Source organism: Herpailurus yagouaroundi, unplaced genomic scaffold (assembly GCF_014898765.1).
Source record: "Herpailurus yagouaroundi ecotype Mexico unplaced genomic scaffold, PumYag 28, whole genome shotgun sequence".
NCBI lineage: Eukaryota > Metazoa > Chordata > Mammalia > Carnivora > Felidae > Herpailurus > Herpailurus yagouaroundi.
Genome location: NW_024412376.1, coordinates 168,890,554 through 168,911,485, shown reverse-complemented (window position 1 = coordinate 168,911,485; position 20,932 = coordinate 168,890,554). Strand labels below are relative to the sequence as shown.

The 20,932-nt window shown below is 54.1% G+C and overlaps 1 protein-coding gene across 4 annotated transcripts in view; it reads left to right on the top strand.

Moving 5' to 3' along the window:
• Positions 1-222: 222 nt before the first annotated feature.
• PCGF3 (polycomb group ring finger 3) overlaps positions 223-20,932 on the top strand; it is a 56,320-nt gene continuing 35,610 nt past the window's right edge. For 2 of the 4 annotated variants that reach the window (XM_040490069.1, XM_040490092.1), the window contains exons 1-4: positions 226-407; positions 15,810-15,850; positions 16,172-16,324; positions 20,668-20,785. In XM_040490069.1, the coding sequence (XP_040346003.1) occupies positions 20,677-20,785 (109 nt within the window). In that variant the 5' untranslated portion in view covers positions 226-407; positions 15,810-15,850; positions 16,172-16,324; positions 20,668-20,676. Of the gene's footprint in view, positions 408-15,809; positions 15,851-16,171; positions 16,325-20,667; positions 20,786-20,932 lie in introns of all 4 variants that reach the window. The other 2 variants (XM_040490087.1, XM_040490078.1) reach the window with 2 other exon arrangements.

Sequence of the window (20,932 nt, the reverse complement as noted above, 5' to 3'; positions counted from 1 at the left end):
CCCCCTTGGTCCACGCCCCCTCGGGCCACGCCCTCACGAGCCCCCGCCTCCGTTGAGGGCCCCGCCCCCGACACCCTCCCCTCTCCAGATCCCTCGGCCTAGCCCTGCCGGAACGCGCCTGCGCCTTATGACCACGCCCCGGCCCCGCCCTCGGGCTCCGCCCCCTCCAGATCCCGCCCCCCTCCCGGCTGCGGGGTGGGAGCCGGGAGGGCAACGCGCATGCTCCATGTGCGGCGCCCCCGACTCGCCGCTCGGCTCCGCTCGGGCATTTCCGCCTCTTTGTTTTAAACTCCGGACGGGTTTTTTTCTCCTGCTCTTGGGGGGGACCCGGAGGGAGCGGCGCCCCCCCCCCCCGCTCCCGGCGCTGCCCCCGCGTGCGCCCCGCTCGCCCGCAGCCGAGACGGCAGGTCAGTGAGTCCGCACCCCGCCTGGCCTGGCCCGAGGCGCCCGCTCCTCAGGCCGCGGCCTCGGCCCGTGTGCGGGCCCCTGAGGCTCGGAACCCCGGCCCGCGCCCCTGCGCCCCTTGTTGGCCCGGCCCGCGGGAGCCCCGACACCGCTGGGCAGGCCCCGGGTGCGGGCGCGACCCACGGGGTCGGGACCCCGGGCAGGTCACGGGGAAGGTGGCCAGACCCCAGGACGGGTCATCGGGGAGGGACCAGGGAGGACCGGATCCCGGGACGGGTCAGCGGGGAAGGCCAGACCCCAGAACGGCTCACCGAAGAGGGCCAGACCTCAGACCCACCATACAGGGACCAGGAAGTGCTAGACCCTGAGATAGGTCACTGAGGAGAGTCAAACCCTGGGATGGGTCATCCAAGAGGGTCCAACGCCAGCTTGGGTCACTAAGGGGGATTGTGACCCTGAGACCCGACAGGAACCAGAGATGGCTGGACTCTGAGACAGGTCACTGAGGGGGGCCAGCCCCCAGGATCTGGCAGGACCTAGGGAGGGCTGGGACAGGAGGCTGGGTCACTAAGGAGGGCCAGGACACCGAGACTGGTCCCAAAGAGGGCTGGCATGCTGGAACAGTCCTGTGAGCACTTCTGAGACCCTGAGACAGCCCCTTCTGAGTGGGAGGCCAGGACCCTGGGATCTGCCATGAGGAGGGTTCATCCCATGTGACAGGCTCCGGGGATGACCAGGCCCCAGCTAGGTCATTTAGGGGTATCTGGATGCTGGAGCGGGACCATGAAGAAGCGAGGCTCTCAGGGAGGGCCAGGACGCTGATAAGAGCTGGAACTTGGAGACCGGTCCCTGCTAGAACTCCTGAACAAGTCAGTGGGATGCACCCAGATCCCAGGAGCAGAAAGGAAGGCTGGGGCCCTAAGCCAGCCCTCCAGGGGTTTGGACCCCTGGGGCAAGATCCAGAGGTGCCTTTAATGTGCCCATTCTGCTCAACTGGACCCACGGCTGTGAAGGCTTGGGGGCATCAGGGACCCTGCTCACCTGAGCCCCACAAGTGCAAACCTCCCTGAGGCCCCCGATATTATGAACACCTGGGCCAGCCCCACAGACCTTCTGACCTTCAGCAGATGCTGCCTGGCTGGGCCCCAGGGGCAGGTGTGAGGCAGGGTTAGGGTCTTTCCTCTTCGTTCTAGGGGTTCAAGTGGAGCTCCTAGTCCACACTGGCTCCATGCCCCGGTGCCCACTCCCCAGATCCAAGAAGCTGTCTCCTACCCTGTCCTTCCAGCCCCTACTGCAGGGCTGCTCTTCTTTTCCTTGTGGTCAGTGTCCATCACCTTCAACCACTCCTGGCTTCCCCGCCCTCCGTTGTTGGAGGTCAAGTGGTTGGGTGGGTGTACCCACCCTCCATCCAGGTGTGTTTTTAGTGTCCAGGAAGTTCCAGGAGGAGTGGGGTTCCTTAAGGAGTGTTGGAAGCTTAAGGAAATATTTGGGGGGCACTGGGCCCAGGGTAAGAAGGTTGGAGTAGGTGAGCAGACATGTCAGGTGAGTGGGTCAGGCACCTTCTCCACTCCAGGAAAGGAAAATATTAAAGGACCTAGCAATGGGGGTCTTTGCTTCTTTGAAACCTTTGGATGAGACTTTCGTCTAAAATTTGCCCGTGTGTTCCTTTAATTTGGAAGTGTTGATGAAAAAGAAGGGTATTCTATGTACTGCTCTTTGATTGGGTAATGACTCCAGAGCGTGTCCAGTAAGGTAATGCTGGAGGAGTTTAAGAGAATGAAGAGCCAGGAGGGCAAGGGCCTCGTCCAGCTCAGCTGCCAGAACTGGTTCCCTGGCCTGAGGTCGGCCGGCAGTGCAGGACTATTGAATGAAGTGAGTGCGTGAATGAATGGATGAAAGGCGGGAGTACTTTTAGAACTTGTGTTAAGTTTGCAAACTTATCCACAGGTTGGACAGTGGGATGAGGTACAAGTCTAAAACACTGAGCTGTATGGACTCCCAGGGGAGGCACCTGAATCGGTCACTTCAGCGTCTCATTTTGTGCCACAACGTTGCCGCTTGGTTACTTAGGAGAAAACCTAAGATTTGCAGTTGAGATTTTCAGATTGACATTTCATAAGACCGAATCTTAACCAAATGGAGTCCCTGAATGGTCTAGATTAGGAACTTTTATTTGCCAAATGTATCCATACTTGGGACCTTCCTACTCAACACTTCTGATTTTTTTTTTTTAATACACACTTTACCTTTTTAAAAACTTAATTTGTTTTGTGAAGTTTTGGAAAAGACTTGCAAAACTGGGCATTCAAGTTTGGTTAGGCTCTGTTTTCCTATTTTGGGATTTTTAAAGGTACAATAGTGCTGTGTGGTTGTATTATTTATATATTGCTGTCCAACAAATTACCCCCAAACATAGTGCCTTTAAACAACATCAGCTATTATCTTACAGTTTCTGTGGTTCAGGAATCTGGGCGCAGCTTAGCTGAGTCCTGTGGCTCTGGGTCTCACAAGGCTGAACTTAGGGCGCTGGCTGGAACTGTGGTTTCATCTGAAGGTTTGACTGCGGGATCTGCTTCCAGGCTTGCTCACTCAGCTGTTGGCTGAAGATGTCAGTTCCTTTCCACATGGGGCTCTCCACAGGGCAACTCAGAGGGAGCCAGTGATAGAAGAAGAGAGCAAGCAAGGAGGCCACAATCTTGATGACCTAATCTTAGTGGGGACATCCCATCCGTTTGGCCACATTCTCTTTGTTAGGGCCTAGTCACTAGGCCCAGCCCTCACCCAAGAGGAAACACGTGTGTACTGGGAGGCGGGGTGACACACACTGTGGCCATCAGGGTTCCGCTGATCTAGGGCCTGCACCTGAGAAATACCCAAGTAGATTAACACTTGTGTAGCGGGTAGCACGTTGAAGTACAAGGTTGCGGCAGCCCGGCTGTCTCTTTGATTGTATCGGTTCCTCTGTTGTCGCCATAATGACTGAAACCACTGGAACTTACACATGAGGGAAGATAACTTATAAATAGGGAAGATTGTTGGGAATTAACTTCTAATGTAACACACCTGTAGCAAACCGTGAACCGCCCCCTCCACCCCCACTCCCGCGCTCAAATTAAGTGAAGTGGTGTGGAATTCACTGATAGCTTCAAGTGCAATGATTTCAATGTTTCCCAAGAGTCATTTTATTCCTAGCAATGATTTTGCTCCAGAAATTGTAAACTGACCTTTGTAAGAAGTTTTTAAGAAGTCAGATCCTGAGATGTTTTGGATATTGGACCTTTGTAAGGAAGTCATGCTCCAGGAGCCTGTATGCAAGGTCCTCGGTGCTTAGGACCTGTGGCTCTGGGGTACCTCTGTCTGGCACTCTGGGCTGGGCTGTAGCATGGGGCTGGAAAGGACACCATCCGGGGCCCGTATGGGAGGCCTCCATGCAGGACTTGTCCCAGGAGCCCTACGTGGACGGAACTGTCACCTGTGCCCAGCTCTCTAGATCTGCCAAGACCCCACCCAGCCAGTGTGAGGCGGGGCCCTGGGCCAGTGACTGGAATGACTTATTTGGGTTGTTTGGGTCTATACTGTTACTCTTTAATCTATTAAATGGCAGGATTTATTAATTCATTTGGAGCTATTTGCTTAGTGGTGAGAATCAAATTTGAAGTTGAAAACGTATTTTTCTTTTACTGTTGAAATATGTTGAGGTTTGGGGACAGTTTCTTATTACCCTTCTGGTATTTGCTGTTAATAGTCCAAAAATGCTTCACAATCCCTTGTCCTTCAGAAAATGGAACCACAGGATACTGTTGTACAAGTGATAGTGTATCAATTCAATTGTAAGAAGACCTTTAAAAATAATAGGACTGTCATTTCTGATGTGGCATGTTCCTCCCTATAGAACTGAATTATCTGAAGGCCAAAATGACAAAGAGCTATAATGAAACACTTAACACATGATGAGAGAGTTAGTTAGGGTGTGAGCCTTGCTTAGACACATTTTCAGAATTGTCTGTTGAATTAAGCAACGGCGTCTGTTGAGAAGAACTAAAACTCACTTGAAAATACAGTCCTTAAAAACTGTTGGGTTGATTGTTTTTTTTGAAGAGAATTTCTAATATTTAGGTGAATTTGGAGAGTGGAGGTTAATTGGATTATTTTGCAAACGAATCAATATTTGCTGGACTTTGCTACATGAACAGCAAGTTCCAGATGTTTAGCAAGAAATATGCAGACTGTGGAAAGCTGTCTGCCTACTTCTTTGAAGCCCCTGCTAACTGACTGTGGGCTTCAGGGAGGCAGTGGGTGTTGTGGTGAATGTCAGCCGAGCCCTGGCTGGTGTGTGTGGTCCCGTCCCCGAGGCACGGTGTGTGCGAACCTGTTTAGTTCTCAGAGCCATCCTAGGACTGCTGTTTGATCCCCCCGCCCGCCCCCCATTTGCCTGATGAACATGCAGGCACAGGGCACAGTCACAGCTAGGAAGGCAGGAGCAGAGAAAGGGTAGCCTTTCCTTTTTTTAAAGTTTCAAGTGATTTCATTTTACTTCCCCCCCCCCCCCCAAGTTTTAATTTCAGAGAAAACACAGTGGAGAAGAACAGAAAGAATTCTGCACTGAGCAGTCTTACACCCCTGCTCTGACCCAACAGTTATTCATGCTTTGCCATATTTGCCTCATCTCTTTTTTTCTAAATACATATGTATCGTCATTGAATCATCTGAAAGTAGTAGCCACAGACAATCTACCGTGTCCCTTAAGTAGTCTAGAGCACACAGGTCACAGGACAACCACGACATCATTATCACACCCAAGAAGTGGGCTCTTACTTCACATACTAGCTGATTTCCTGTTCATTTTCAAGTCTCCCCCCTTGTCTCAAGAATGTCTTCCATGTGTTTCCCTTAACCAGACCCAGGCAGGTTCCTGGTGTGGCACAGCGGGTCACGTGCCTCCTGAACCAGACATAACTGGGTTCCCAGAGTGGCACTGGGGGGTCATGTCCTTCCTAAACCAGACACAGGCAGGTGCCCTGAGTGACACTTAGGTCATGCCCCTCCTGAAACAGACAGGTAGCTTCCCTGCATGGCACTGGGGGTCATGCCTTTTCGGAACCAGACAGAGGCAGGTTCCCCGTGTGGCACGTCCCTTGGTGTCTTTTCAGGTTCCCCACTTGCCCTCCACAGGGTTGACTTTTATTTATTTTTTTTTTTTAATTTTTTTTTTCAACATTTATTTATTTTTTGGGACAGAGAGAGACAGAGCATGAACGGGGGAGGAGCAGAGAGAGAGGGAGACACAGAATCGGAAACAGGCTCCAGGCTCTGAGCCATCAGCCCAGAGCCCGACGCGGGGCTCGAACTCACAGACCGCGAGATCGTGACCTGGCTGAAGTCGGACACTTAACCGACTGCACCACCCAGGCGCCCCCAGGGTTGACTTTTCTAGGCCACCTGTTACATCTGGATTTTTCTGAGTCTTCACTATTTGTGTCCTCCACTTTTGTCTGTTGTCCCTGTGTACTCTGTAAACTAAAGGGAACGAGGGAGAGGCCGAGTCAGGCTTGAGATTTGGGAGATCACTTCATAGGAGCAGTGAGTGAGTGCTTCGCGCGACTTTGGGGACATGTGTTCAAGCGGTGGTTACTCGGGTCAGTGCTGCAGGCCATACTTCTGGCGCCCCGGTCCCCAGTGCCAGGAGAGATGTGGAGCCCCAGCACAGGAACCCAGGGGAGAGTCCCACTGTCTTCAAACAAAAAATTTTTTTAATGTTTTGTTTATTTTTGAGAGAGAGAGAGAGAGTGGGGGAAGGGCAGAGAGAGAGGGAGATACAGAATCCGAAGCAGGCTCCAGGCTCTGAGCCGTCAGCACAGAACCCGACGCGGGACTTGAACTCAGGAACTATGAGATCATGACCTGAGCTGAAGTTGCACGCTTAACCAACTGAGCCACCCAGGCGCCCCAGAGAGTCCCACTGTCTTGCGATAGGGCATGTCCTTCCGGGCCACCTCATCCGTCTCTGATGGGGAGGTGCCCTTGGCCCTGTTAACCCTTCTTCACAGGCACACAGGGGCAAGTCCTACTTATCGGCTTCCATAGTTTTTAGCAGACTTCATAAAAGGTTTAGTGGGTGGAAAGTGTTTGAAATTGTTCGTGGAAATAGGACTTCTGCTGACAAATAACATTTCCCTTGCATAAAGCAAGTGCCTTTCTTGCTGTAGAGACACGGCTGGCTAGAGGCAGTATTTTTCCCCTGGCCTTTTATTGAAGGCAGCCTGGTGAAGAAGACAGACATCAGAAACCAGGAAGGGGCTCAGTCAGCTCAGCCGCTGCAACAGAACATCGTAGATGGGGTGGGGTGCTCACACGGTGGAGACTGAGAGGCGGCGAGCCCTCTTCTGTCTCTTGTAAGGGCCCACCCTTGGGAACCTAACCCGAATCGCCCCATGGGCTCCGTGTTTGGAGATGGGGGCTTAGGGTTTCAGCACATGAATTTTGGGTAGACACAGTCCAGTCCCCACCAAGGGGCTCTGGCTTCTTCTGCTGGTTTGTTAACCTGTTCCTTGTCGCTCCAGTTGGGAGAATAGTTGCCTAATGAAAATGTTTCCGGGGTTGGTGGCCACTCTGTATTTTACATGCTGGGGAAACTGACCCTGTCTTCTGCTATTAATTCCGTTTCTTTTAACACCGTGACGTTAATTTTGTAATTCTGCATCGCAAATTGCCACAGAATTAGTGGCTTAAAAGGACACCAACTCATTAGTCACAGTTCCATGGGTTGGAAGTGTCGTGCAGTGTGGCTCCCCCCCTTCCCCCCCTCCCAGGGCCTCAGAGGCCGAAATCAATGCGGTGGCTGGGCTGCAGCTCTCATCTGGGACTCAGGTCGTCTTCTGAGCCCGCCCGCTGTTGGAAAACCCATGTCCTGTGGTTGTGGCACTGGGGTCCTGCTGTTCTGCTCGCTGTCGGCTGGGGACTGCCCTCAGCTCCTGGAGGCCCACGGCTCCTCGCCCCAGGGCCGTGAGTGCTTGACGGATCCAGTTGCCCTGTGCCAGGCAAGTAGGACTCGTCCCTCCTCTTCTGCCACCAGCTGGGAAGAACATCGCTTTGAAAGGCCATGCTACTTGGCCAGCAGATACTTGCTCTGTTTCAAGGTCAGCTCATTTGGGACCTTGATTTGCTCCTTAAAAATCCCTTTGCAGCAGTGCCTGGGCTAGTAAGGCAAGAGGTATGTGTATGCCAGGGCCTTCTCGAGGCTACCTTGAAATTCCGCCTGCTACAGTCCCGGCCCTCTGATATTGATATCCCCCCAAATGCCAAACACACCTGCCCTTCTTCTGAGGTTCCCCGGGGTCTCCTCCCACTGCAGCACCGGCTCAGAGTCCCAAACCTTGCCTGAGTCCCAGAACTCCAGAGTCTCATCCCCTGGGTCCCCCGCTGGGTGCCGCTTCCGGGCACTTGCAGACCAAGCGACACAGTTCGCCTTCCCAGCGACCCCCACTCAGCGGACAGGTTGTGGGACCACAGGTGTAGATTGGCCAGTTCAGAAGTGGGAACTGGACACAACAGGAAGTCCTGGGCCCAACACGGTTCTGAAACCCAGCGGGGGATCCCCAGTCAGGAGCTCGGGGTGACCCCCCTGGCTCCCTGCTTCACTCCCTGGGCTCCCGTTTCTGCCCTGAGTCAGCCTTCCTCGTGAGGGGGATGCGTGTCTGTAGCTCAGCGTCCTCTGTTGGTAGAAAAGCTGGGGCCCCACAGCCCCTTTCACGGCATGTTTTTTGTCTTCTCCAGGGGTTGGATCTGGCAGTTAAAATGGATGTGATTGTATCATGATCTGTTATACAGCTGGCTTCTAATCTCCCTTCCTTTTTCCTTACATTGCCTGACGTTACTGTCTCCTGTTCCAAATTCTCAAGGGTTGCGTCTGAGCCCTTGTCCTCCCTGCTCCTCTGTCCTCGTCCCCCTGCCCTGTCTGGATGCCTCATCCTCCGGGCCAGCCGGCTTCAAAGTGGTCATAGTACGCTTTGGGGGATCCCTTGCCCCGTCAGTGGGGTGTCTGCTGCTCTGGCCCCTGCCTCCAGGCCCAAGGTCAGATGTCCCTCTGCACCGGCTCTCCTCTGGTCACTTTCTAAAGCAGCCCCTCCACCTGTTCTCTGCTTCGCTGCCTTGACCTACTTTCTCAGTGGTGCTCATCTCTCTTTGCTGATGAGTTTGTCACATCTCGTCACCAGCTGGAACGGAAGCTCCATGAGCACCAGGCCCGTGATAAGGTGTGAGCACCCTGGTTGGCTCAGTACGCATGCTTCGGCTGAGCATTTGAGCACTTTCCTCAGTGCTCTGAAAGAATCGCTTTCTTACTGGTAGGGTTCACTGTTGCTGATGAAAATGCTATCTGATTCCCAGTCCGTCGTGGGGAGGGACCTCCTCTCCTCCCAGAACCTTCAGGGCCCTCTCTTGTACCCTTGATGTCTCGAGATTCTAGGACTTGGTTAGACATGGGTCATTTTCATTCTCTGTGCCTGGCACTCAGGCCTTTGCAACCTCATGGTTCTTCCAGCGGGGGCAATACTTGGATAATTTTTTCCAAATCATGAAATAATAAAATATTAAAGTATATTTGGAAGCTCCATAGCTCGGTTTTCTGTTTTTTCTAAAACAGCTGTTGCTTGGATGTTGGCTCTTTTCTATTTCCTGTCTTTATCTGCTCTTGGAGAAGGTTTCTCAGCTTTATCATATTAACCCTTCCATTGAATTTTTAATACTGCCAGTCACATGGCTGGCATCGTAGTATAGGGAGATGGGTAGTAACAAAATAAGTAAATTATAAATTCGAGGGTAGTGTCTTAGATTTGTGGTGTGTACCCACATAGCATGTAGTTTTAAGTAAGATGGTCTCTAACAGTGTCGCTGGGGGTAACATCTGAGGAGAGGCTTGACAGAGATGAGGGGCCCCATGTAGCCATATGACAGAGAATGTTGCAGCTACAGTAAGTGCAAGGGCCACGAAGAAGGAGCACACCTAGAATGTTCTAGACCTAGCAGGGTCCACCGTGGCCACGGTGGACTGCGAGGCAGCTTGGGCATCGCTGGCCACTGGAGCCACTGGAACACTTTGGAGAGTCTGTGCCAACCTGCTCAGGTGCGTTTTCATGGGATCCCTGGGAGCTGCGTGTGGGCAAGTGTGGCACGGTATGCCTGGACAGCGGGGCCAAATGGGGTAAGTGTGAGGGGTACAGCTGCCCCTGTCTCTTGCACACGGGTGTGAGGTGGGCAGAAGGTGCAGGAAGGATGGCGGACACGCAGAGGAAACTTGGAGATGCTGGCACCCGCGTGGAAATGCCCGGCCTTCCCAGTGGAGCATAGGGAGTTGACGTCTGAATTTGGGGTCCGGGAGTGTCGAGCTGGAGGAACAGGAGGCACAAACACGGAGGTGGGGGGCCAGTGGGACGTGACTGGAAGTGAGGGTTGGCGTGGGCTCGGCCGCAGGGACTGGTGCCTGGGAGCAGCTCGGTCCGCTTGCGGTGGATGTCACTGATGTGGGCGGGCCTTGGTGCTGCTCAAGACATGTGCCTGGGATCCCACCCTGGACTGTATGTCAGGTCACTAAGTTACACCCAGATACTTGTACAAACTCTTAATTTAAGAAGTAAAAATTGGGAGTAAACTCACCAGTAGAAATGACCATCAGTCTGCCATGTCGTTGAGCAGGTATTCATCGAACGCATGTTAGTGGGGTACTGTGTGATCCTCCGAGCACCCAGTGATGCAGGAGGAGTAGCCGGGGGGCGGGGGGGCACGGTGTCCCTGAGTGGGGAAGCGAGGACGAGGCCTGGGGAAGGGAGCCCCGTGCAGCTTTCTGCAGGGCTGAGACCATGGTGACCTGGGGGTGATGGGATGGCAGGGGTGGAGGTGGGGCGTCGGGTCCAAGTTAGGGGAGAAGGTGGAGCAGGGATTTCACTGTCCTTTGAGTCACAAACCCTTTTGAGCGTCTAAATTCAAAGCACTTTTGTTATTTCATTACTTTTTTTAAAACCTTTGATGGTGGTATGTAGCCATGTAGAAATACATTTAAAGTTTCCTTTTTTCTCGTAATCTTGACCTGATTTCAGTGACCCAGGGAGGAACATCCGTGATCTGGTTCTGTTTATCTGGAGGTTGCGATAAATCCTGGGTGTTTGGCCCCCGTGCAGAACCCTGCTGGCGGCTCCTCCAGGCCCGGCTGGAGGACCTGGTGACGCCCTCACGGGGCGCGCTGGCTCGGCAGCTGTCAGTGCCACGGCCCCACTGGTGAGCAGGACTGCACCGCGAGCGGGCAGCAGTGTGCGAGTGAGTTAGCTGGGTGTCGGAGGGAGAGCAGTGAGGAGCCGGTGGTCTGGGAGGTAGGCCCCAGGCAAGAGGCTGCAGTGGACCAGGTGGCAAAAAGTAGGGTTCTTTCTTAAGCACCTGCTGCGTGCTGACTCGGGCCCTCTGGCCGGTGGGAGAGAGAGGCCCATCAGATGGGGCACGGCGTGCGGAGGCAGCTTCCCTCGGCCTTACACGTAAACATCCCAGACCGTAGCAGACTGGTTTGTGAGGCGAGGGTGTTGGACGTGGGGCAGGTTCAGCAGTTTGGTGATTTTTGTGTAGAAGTAAGTACAAACAGGACTTCTAGAGTGCTTAGGTGAAGATAGAAATCTCTCTCGTTGGTTGCTCAGTGTTGACTTCCTGAGCAGCAGCTCTGGGGCGGGCGCTTGCCGGACACGACGTCCCCCAGGGAGGTGCAGCCTCAGCCTGCCTGGGGGTTCACAGTGCCATGGGAAGCGGCCTGGGCATGGCTCTGAAGATGCTGACGGCGTGGGAGTTAGAACAGCAGCTGGCTTTAGACCTGGGGTTGGGGGGCCGGGCTGGCAGGAATGGTGCACACCGGTGGCACTGGTACGGACGAGCGCTCCGACACGGACGGGCTCTGCCCGTGGATGGAGCCTGACCTGGACAGACGTTGTTAATGGACGGGGCCGGTGTGGACAGAGCCTGACGTGGATGGAGCCTGACCTGGACAGACACTGATAATGGATGGCCCTGATGTGGACAGAGCCTGATGTGGACGGGGCCAGTGTGGATGGGAGCCCTGATATACATGGGGCTGGCGTGGCTCATCAGGAGTCTGGACCCTTTCAGGGGTTTCGTGCAGGAAGGACATGTCTGATTGGCTTTTCTACATGTTGCTTAAACTTGTCCATGAGACTGGGTGTAGGAAGGCCTGTTCTGGATGGGTCTGCCATCCAGATGGGAGCCATGGAGTGTCCAGGGAATGGCCGTGGGCTCAGAGGGCGTGGCATTCAGGGAGGAAGGGGCAGGACTGGGGAGAGGATGGTGTGGGGAGGAAGGAGAGAGGACAGAAGGACCCCCACAGGGCAGCTGGAGCTTGGAGGTGGCGGGCGGGGGGGAGCAGGTTGGCGATTTCTTAGAAAGTTGTCAGATAGCCGTGTGTGGCTCCCCGTGGTGGGCATTTACTCTAGAGCGTCTGTCCACCCAGAGGTGTGGCCGTGAGTGTTCACAGCAGCCTTAGTCCTCACAGCCCCACAGGAAACAACCCAAACATCCATTTGCTGGTGAGTGGGCCAACAAAATTTCAGTGGACGCTGCTCAGGAGGAGAACGAGCTGTTGATGTGACAACGTGAGCGAGCCTGGAAACAGGATGAGGGAGACAATTGTGCTGTGTGACCCACAAACACAGTGCCCAGAACACGCCCCCTCGGTGCAGTTGTTGGGCAGACCGGGGGTCTCTGGGGCGAGGGTCCTCATCTCCGTCGTGGTGGTGGTTTTCAGGCAAACGTCAAAACTTACCAAGTTGTCTCTTTAAAATACGTGCAGTTTGTTTTGTCAAATATTTCTCCTTAAAAGCTGTTTAATAAAGGTTATGGGATAGATAGATGAATAATCTAGAAAAATACAACTTAGCAAAGCTAATGAAAAAGCAAGTGAATGGGACGCATGGGGGGCTCAGTCAGTTGAGCATCTGACTCTTGATTTCAGCTCAAGTCCTGATCTCATGGTTCGTGGGATCGAGCCCCACGTCGGCCCTGTGCTGACATCTCGGAGCCTGCTTGGGATTCTCTCTCTCACTCTCTCTGCCCTCCCCTGCTTGTGTGTTCTCACTCTAGTGCAAAATAAATAAATATACTTTAAAAAAATAATTGGAAAACTTTAAGATTCTTGTAAGATGTGGTTAACGAAAGGAAGGGATGACCCCTGGGTGTTTGCACAAGGGGGTGGATGCAGGTCCCTTCTCCTGAAGGGTCCCCGGGGCAGGTGGGCCTAAGGAGGGTCCGAGCCGCACGGGAAGTTGGGACCAGCCGGAGGGGGTGCTTCCGTCGGGGACCCCACGGTCACGGAGCCGCCATCGTGCCCCGCATCTGTGGGCAAGGCACACCACATAACGCTGTCCTCACTCAGCTGCGGCTGAGGCCCGAGGGCCTGAGCTCTGGAGCCCACTTGCTATGTGTGCTGGCACGGGAAGGTACCCCCCGTGGTTGACTAGTTATAAAAACCGCATTGTAATGCATCATATCGTAGTCCGAGGTTGGCTTTTCAGTAAAGATGGAGATCTGTGTATACATGTGAAAAGTATTTAAGGGTGAACCCACAGAGGGAAATACACCATCACGCTAAGGACGACAGCTCCTTTTTGGTGATTAGGGTTGTAGGGTTCTTTTTTTCCTTAATATTATTCTTTACTTTCCAAATCACGTTCAGTAAATGTGCGTATTGCTTTCATATTGCAAAAGAAACCCAATGTACTCACCTAAAGGACAGTAATGCAGGATGTGGGTGTGACACGGGGAGGGCAGGGCGGGGAAGTATCCACTGAGCAGTGCCCAGGGGCTCGGAGGGAGGGCGTGCTCCGGATCGCGGAGCGGTGTGCAGCAGAGCGGCCGGGACGGAGGCACTGGCCTAACAGGAAGGACTGTTCGTGGTGGAGGAGGCTGATTGGAGGGGCGGGTCGAGGTGAGTGGACAGGGAGGCAGGACCTCTTCACACAAGTATGGCTGCCTCTGGGTCCGCGGTGTGCCGGACACACCACCCACACCCTTCTGGAATGCTCCGGCACCAGTGCAGCCAGCCTCCGTGCACCACGGCAGGGAGCCACGTGGGAGAGGCTCGGGTCTCAGACTGGAGGGGTTGGCCAGACCACGGTCGGGGCAGTGACCAGTGATCTTGGATACAGGTTATGTTGGTAGCGTCCTCGTCACTGGAATCTTGTCAAGAGCAGTTTGATGGAGTCAGGGGGTGGCAGATGCAAGGGAAAAGAGTGCGCTGGTGTGGGGGGCCTGTAACACCCTCACTGAGTTTAGCTTGCATTTTCTGGGTTACTAGTGAAGCTGAACATTTGAAAATATGCTTGTTTGGATTTCCCCTTTTGTGAAATGCCCGTGGTTCCTTGTACGGTCCAGAGCCGATGTTGGCAGATGTCTTGTGTAAAGAACCAGACAGCAAATACCTTAGCTTTTTGGGCCATCTGGTGTCGAGAGTCCTCAGTCCCAAAGCGGTCACAGATGGGACACAGGTGAGGGGGCGCAGCAGGCCCCATCTCGCTTTGTTTCCAGGCCAGCCTTGCCGAGCCCCGTCTGGACTGTAGTCTTACCCACGGGGGTGTTTTCGTCCACCGTGGCCTCTTCCACTCTTGTGGTTTTCGATTATCTGCTGCCCTTCTCTTTAACAAAGTTGCTCTTCTTAGGGTAGTCCCTCTGTGGTTAGCGCCTTCTGACTGTTTGGTAACCTTTTCTCACTGAGGTCAAGATGATGTCCTCCCCGGGATCTTCTCACGTTTTGAATTGTGCTTTCACACGTGGGCTTCATCCACCTGGAATTGATCGTTTGGGGGTAAGGTAGGGGAGATCCCTGTTACGAGGTAGTAAGAGTTGGTTTTCGTTTCGGTTTGCCTGTTTCATCACTGGGGAAGGTGTTGACGGCAGTTTTCTTCATTGTAAAATGCACTTTTTGTGGAGGTGTCGTCTACACAGCCTGAAGCTCACCACAGTCTTCGGTGTGGCTGGCGTCCCTTGGTGCATCTGTGACCGCACCCCAGTCCCGACCCCAACTGTTCATCCCCTCAGCCTTCCAGCCACCAGTCCCTGCCGCCAGCCGGTCCACAGGCACCCACATCTGCCTTTTCTAGAATCGTGTGTGTGCTGGGACACGCACTGTGTGGTCCTCGTGTCTGGCTTCTTTCCTGCAGCACAGATTTCGCCCCTTGTTCCTTTTGGTTGCTGAGAAGTACCAGCTGTGTGGATGGGGCACTTTCCGACTCCCACCACCCGTTGATGGGCACTGTAGCTGTTTCCAGTGCGGGCTGTTATGAATAAAGCTGCTTTGAACATTCAGGCATAAGCCTTTGAGTGCGTATTCGTGTTTGTGTCTCTTTTAAATTAGAGAATTTTTATTAGCTTCTAAATTGGTGAAAAGGTTTTGGGTGGGTTTTTTTAATGTTTATTTTTGAGAGAGAGAGAGAGAGAGAGCGCCCGCAAGCAGGGGAGGGGCAGAGAGAGTGGGAGACAAAGAAATCCAAACAGCTCCAGGCTCCGAGCTGTCAGCACAGAGCCTGACGTGGGGCTCGAACCCACGAACCATGAGATCATGACCTGAGCCAAAGTTGGACGCTCAACCGAGCAAGCCACCCAGGCATCTAAGAGTTTTTTTCAAGTCATGAATGGATAATGAATTTTATCAAATGATTTCTGTAATCTTTGGGAAGATCTTGTCATTTTTCTCCTTTTTTGTCTTTTGTGATATTGCTTCTTTTTCTCATATTAAGCCCCCTTGTATTTTGGGGTAAACCTAGCTTGTGAGGCACGAACCTCCTTCTCAGACACTGCTGGGTCAGGTGACTCCACGTGCTGTGACTTGGACACTAATGTCCACCAGTGAGATCAGTCTGATTTTCCTTCCAGTTCTGGTCTGGTGTGTGTGGATGTTAGTTTCATAAAAAGAGTTGGAAAATACTGTCTTATTGATTCTCCAAGTGGGTTTGTTTGAGTAGGTTTGCTTTGGCTCCTTGAACCCTTGTGCCCTCGAGATGGTAGGCCTTCACAGACCTTCCTCCTGTCTCCTTGGGCTTCATAACATGGGATGTCCCCTGCCTGCCCCCACAACTCCCACATGCTCCCCGTGCACTCCCCTGTCTCCCACGCCCTTCCAGCCCACCAGCCCCTGGGCCTCAGTGACACCAGACTGCCACTGAGATCTGCCCGTGTGTCTTTGGTCGATCCTGGTTCTTCACTGTCTCAATTCTTATTTTTCTCTGGGTTGTTTCAAGCAAGCAAATGAACAGACCGGTGTAACTGGGCAAAGCCAAAGCTGCTGGTCTGGGGACGTGGGGGTACATGGGCTCTGTGTGGTCAGCACGTGTGGGATGACGCTCCTGTGTTGTGTGTCTCCACAGGCTTCAAGATGTAGCAGAGGGCTCCGGGCTGCCGTGTACAGGTGAGTGCGGTTTGAATTTTCTTTCAGTGCACGCGAACTGCTTAAATGTACCTTGGATTGTACTTTGTGAGATTATGGTAGCCATAGAAGAAGTCAGTTCCTTCTGACTCCTTTCACACGTAATCTCTGACAGCTCTGGAGGAGATTAGGGCACAGCTACTTTACATATATTCAAGTTTTCTCTTCATTAACACTTCTGCTTGACTCTGTCGTGTTGTTTGCTACGTGGGACTCACCTAAAAATTCTAGAAAGAACTTAATGGCAGGACTGTGTGCATCAGACATAAAAGACGTGAAATAACACGTGCGTTTCTGTGCCAGAAGATGGACAGAGAGCAAGGGACGGAGGGGAGGCACAGAAGCGAAGACCCGCAGGGCAGAGTACGGCCGCTGGCGAGGTGCCCCAGTGTCAGAGCAGCGGCCTGAGCGCCCAATGCGAGGGCAGGAGGAGGGGGCCGAAGACGTCTAGAGGAGGTGAGGCACGGTGTCCCCAGGGTCCCCAACCCTCCGTTCCCACAGCCACTGGTGTCGGGTGGGGAGGAGTCCACAGCCGTGAGAAGCCCACCGTTGAGACAGGGCCATGTGCTCACATTCGCTGCCGACATCCCCTACTGTCCCTCCTGCAAGGAGGTCGGAGACGGGCCAGGCGAGGCGTCTCAGGGTTTGCCGGCGGGTGCAGCTTGTGGAGGGTGCGGGACTGAAAGCTTTGCACCCCTTTTGCTATTTGCACCCCCACCTGGTGTCCAGTGTCCGGTGCTGAGCAGGGGCCGCCGAGCATGGGAGGTGCAGGGACGGTGACAGTGGACATTTCCCTCCTGAGTGCAACTCCTTGTGGGCCTGGGGGCAGGACGGTGGCTGGCCATGGGGCCCAGCGTGGGCCGAGCAGGCACTCGGCGGCAGGGGTCTCTCAAGTCCGCTCTCGTCTCCGAATGCGGTGGTCAGCAGGCAGAGGGTTCCTCTTCCAGGCTGTCAGGGCCGTCCCCTCAGCCAGGCGCTGCGCTTGGGTGGCCCACCCCTCCACCTTCCCTTGTCCCCGGTCACCTCCCTCCCTCGGGGCTCATCCGGGGTTCCCTGGTGGTGAGACTCTTGTAGCGGGAGTCTCCGAGGGATGCTGTGTCTTTCGCAGCTTGAAGGCTCTCCTGCCACCCATCTGGTGCCCACCTGCTGTCACCTGGTCACTCAGTAAGTGACGTCTACGCAGTGTCTCCACACTGAGGCCCTGCTCTCACTCTGCCTGAAAAGTGGTAGGGGGTCTTTGAGACTGAATCTTCTCTTCCTCAACAAAGCCTCCACTGGTGACTCCCGAATAAATTGTCACCGCAATTACTAAGGTGGTGGTGGTGACTCCTACTCCACACGATCAGCTCACCTTCTGGAAAGACACGTGTTCCTTTCTTACTCATCTGTCTCCCTGTGGACTCGTGAGCTTCTGGGTTATTCTGTCGATTATAATCTGATTCATTCTGTTCACCTAACGATAGTTACTGCTTATCTTGAAGTTCTAGTTGCCCCGGGGTGTCTAGTGGGGCCCCTTTGAGCTGGGGCCAGGACCCCTGCTCCAGTTCTGTTACCTTCCGGGCCCAGCCTTGGGTCAGTCACCTACTCACGCACCCTGGTTCGTCATGGTGGATAGTGCTGTAAGCTGGGACCTAGGCTGCCAAGGAGCGCTTACTCCCAGGCCCTCTCAGTGGATAGAGCTGGGGAGTGGGTGTGGAGTCCACAGCCACATGCACCCACACGTCTTTATCTCTTTACCCACCTGCTCATAAGCATGAGCTCACACTGACCCTGGTCCCTCAAAGGGGCCAAAGGCCCTGTCAGTGCCAGCGTGACCGTGGCCTCTGTTTTGTCCTTATGAATCTGCTTGTCACCCTCATGCAGGGCCACGCCAGTCTTCTCCACGTCGTTCTGATTTCAGCGTGTGTGCTACTGAAGCGAGCACTGTTGTGGCTTTCGTTTCGTGGTTCAGTTACCTGGGGGTTGGGAAGACACTTTGTCGATGAGCACATTCCTGTCTGACGGGAATATTTGCGTGTGGTCACATCCTCAGTGGCTGGCTTGGAAACAGCTCCTATAGAGGGCTGTGGACATGAGGGCAGCACTCCCTGGGGCCAGCGCGGGACCTCACGTCAGAGTCCTTCATGTCGGCAGGGCCCCGTTTCCTGCTCTGCTTTGCTGGGGATGATTCCTGGATTTCCCTTCTCTCGGGTTGTTCTCTATCTGTCTTTTTTTTTTTTTTTTTTCCTTTTTCCTGGCTCCACACGGTGGTGCTGGGTTCCCAGGTCAGTCACCTGGCTGGCCTCAGTGCACACACTCGCTGAGGACAGGCTTTACTAGATTCCTAGTCACGTCCGTGAACCCTGACCCACAGACACACCTCGCTGCAGGGAGTTAGGAAGGGTCATCTCCAGTGGAGACCGTGTGTCTGCTGCAGCCTGATGTGCAGGGAGGAGAGATGTGGGCGAACGCCCAGGAGTGTCAGCTTCCACCTCACTCTCCGTGGAAAGCCCAAAGCGGTACTGTGGTCGAGAGACCCGCCGCGTTCCATCAGCGACGTTAGTGGGGCGGTCTTGCTGATTGCATTCGTTTGCTCTGATAGTTTGGGGGTGCCGCTGGGTCTCAGGACGGGTGACAGTGTGCCTCCAGATCCTTGCTCCCTCCGGGTCCCTCACCGCCTCTTCCAGCCAAAAGCCCTGGCCGGGCCCCCATGCCGCACTGCACGGTGGCGGGCGTGGCGGGCATTTGCCCTCGGACTTCACGCGAATGGAAGTGGGTCTGAAGTCCTCCAAGTGGTTTGCTTTCTTTTTCATTTTCCTTAAATGGCATTGAGCAGTGAATGTCCTCGCTGGCGGCCTGGGAGCCGTGTGCGTGATGGCTGCTGGGTGCGGCCAGCCACCCTCAGTGATGCCTTTGACTCTGATGTTTCGGAGCATCTGTTTCTGTTAGTCATCTTACCGGGAAGACATCCATTCTGTAAGTATTTTCTGGAGCAGCGTTTTGTGTGGGTTTCCTGCTGCTGCTGCTGCAATGAAGGGCCACAGGCTCAGTGGCTACAGCAGCACAGATGTGTCACCTGACGGTTCTAAATGTCAGGGGTCCAAAAGGGTCTCAACTGGGCTATAGTGAAGGTGCCCGCGGGGCTGGCTCCTCCTGGCTTCAGGGGAAAATGGATCTTTGTCTCTTCCAGGCACCCCACCCTTGGTTCATGGCCAGCAGCCTACCACTCCCAGTCTCTCTGACTCGGACCCTCCCATCTCCTTTTTAAGGGCCCTGTGATGACAGGGGGTCTGTGAGGTCATCTGGGACCATCTCCCAGCTCAAGGACTTTTTGCCTTGTGAGGTGACACGCAGATTTTGGAGTAGGACATGTAGTAGGACAGTAGTTACACCTCCTGACACAGCTCCAGAGATGCGGTGACAGAACCCAACCTCACGGAGCCTGTGGTCTAGCCAGGGAGACGGAGAAAGCTGGAGCAGAGCAGGAAGGGGCCCCGAGATAGAGACAACATGTCGGCACTTTGGTGCACAGATGATTGGACTTTGACGATGCCATGTTGTATGCAGTGCTGATGTTCTGTGTGATAGTGACAGGGATCAGCAGGCGGCCCAAGGTGGGGGCTTCTGTGTGCCCCCCTGCTTCTCGGCCTGGGCTTTCCTGAGCCAAGAGGCTCCTGAACCCCAGGGAGGGGTCCTGGAGGGCTGGTTGGGCTTTCCCTGGACAGGGCAGAGGGAAGTGGGGGAGGGTCTGGAGCTCATGCCGGCTAAATGAAATCACTTTCCGAGCCAGTCCTCGGTGGCAGTTTTCTGTGATTTGCCATTTGAAACAATTGCAGCGAACATCTTTTTTTTTTTTCCTTTTTCTTCTTTTAACGTTTACTCATTTTTGAGAGACAGAGAGAGACAGAGTGCAAGCAGGGGAGGGGCAGAGAGAGAGGGAGACACAGAATCTGAAGCAGGCTCCAGGCTCCCAGCCGTCAGCACAGAGCCCGACGTGGGACTCAAACTCATGAACTGTGAGATCATGACCTGAGCCACAGTCAGATGCTTAACCGACTGAGCCACCCAGGTGCCCCTGCGGCAAACATCTGTTGAACTTGTCCAGTTATTACGATAAATGTCTAGAATGGGATGGCTCCTGTTCCATCTGGGCACATCTGGGCCCCTCTTACTGCCTGCTTCCCTGGGCCTTGTCGGGACTGGACATTGACTTTCCTGACCCTTCTGATGTCAGAATCACGTGGTGTGACTGTTTGTATCAAGGTCTCATCGAAGGACTTTGCTTCTCCTTCAGGTTTGGCCGGTGCTGCCCTTGCTGGTGCCCGTTGGGGTCATTCATCCCCTAGGTTTACAGAAGAGCCAGAAGCTCTAGGAGTGACCCCTCAGCCTCCTGCCCCAGACTCAGCACAGCCCGCCTATTCTCCCAGCCTGTCTCCCTGCACCTTCACGATCCTCCTTCACTTGCCTGCCGCCTCACCAGCTGGCCTCAGCTCAGTCCTGAGCAGGAGGGGTCAGGGGAGCCGAGAGGGACAGTGCCACAGGTGGTTAAGGGAATAGTAACGTTTGCAGAGTGCTGCCCATCAGGTGTTGGGCGGGACAGTCCCAGTCCTCTGTGAGAGGACTTTTGGCAGTTCCTTCTCCAGACGGAAGTCGGCCCACAGAGCCTTTGTGGCTTGGACCTGCCGTGGCAGGTGGCAGCCTCTGTCCACATGATGCTGTGCCCTCCTGGAAGGATGTGCCGTAACTTGATTTACATTTAGCCTGAACCTTTGACAACACATGGGAGTATTTCAGATATTGATACTGGTTTTCTCTTCTAGAAGCCAAAGATGTTGACCAGAAAGATTAAACTCTGGGACATAAATGCCCACATCACCTGCCGCCTGTGCAGTGGATATCTCATCGACGCGACCACGGTGACCGAGTGTCTGCATACGTGTACGTGGAGAATATTCTAGAACATGGCCTTTGCCAGCTGTGGGGGGGGGGTGTGTGTGTGAACTATCTGCATATGTGTATGGTGGAATGATCTAGAACATCCCTTTGACACCTGTGGGAGGTGTGTGTGGACTGTCTGCATATGTG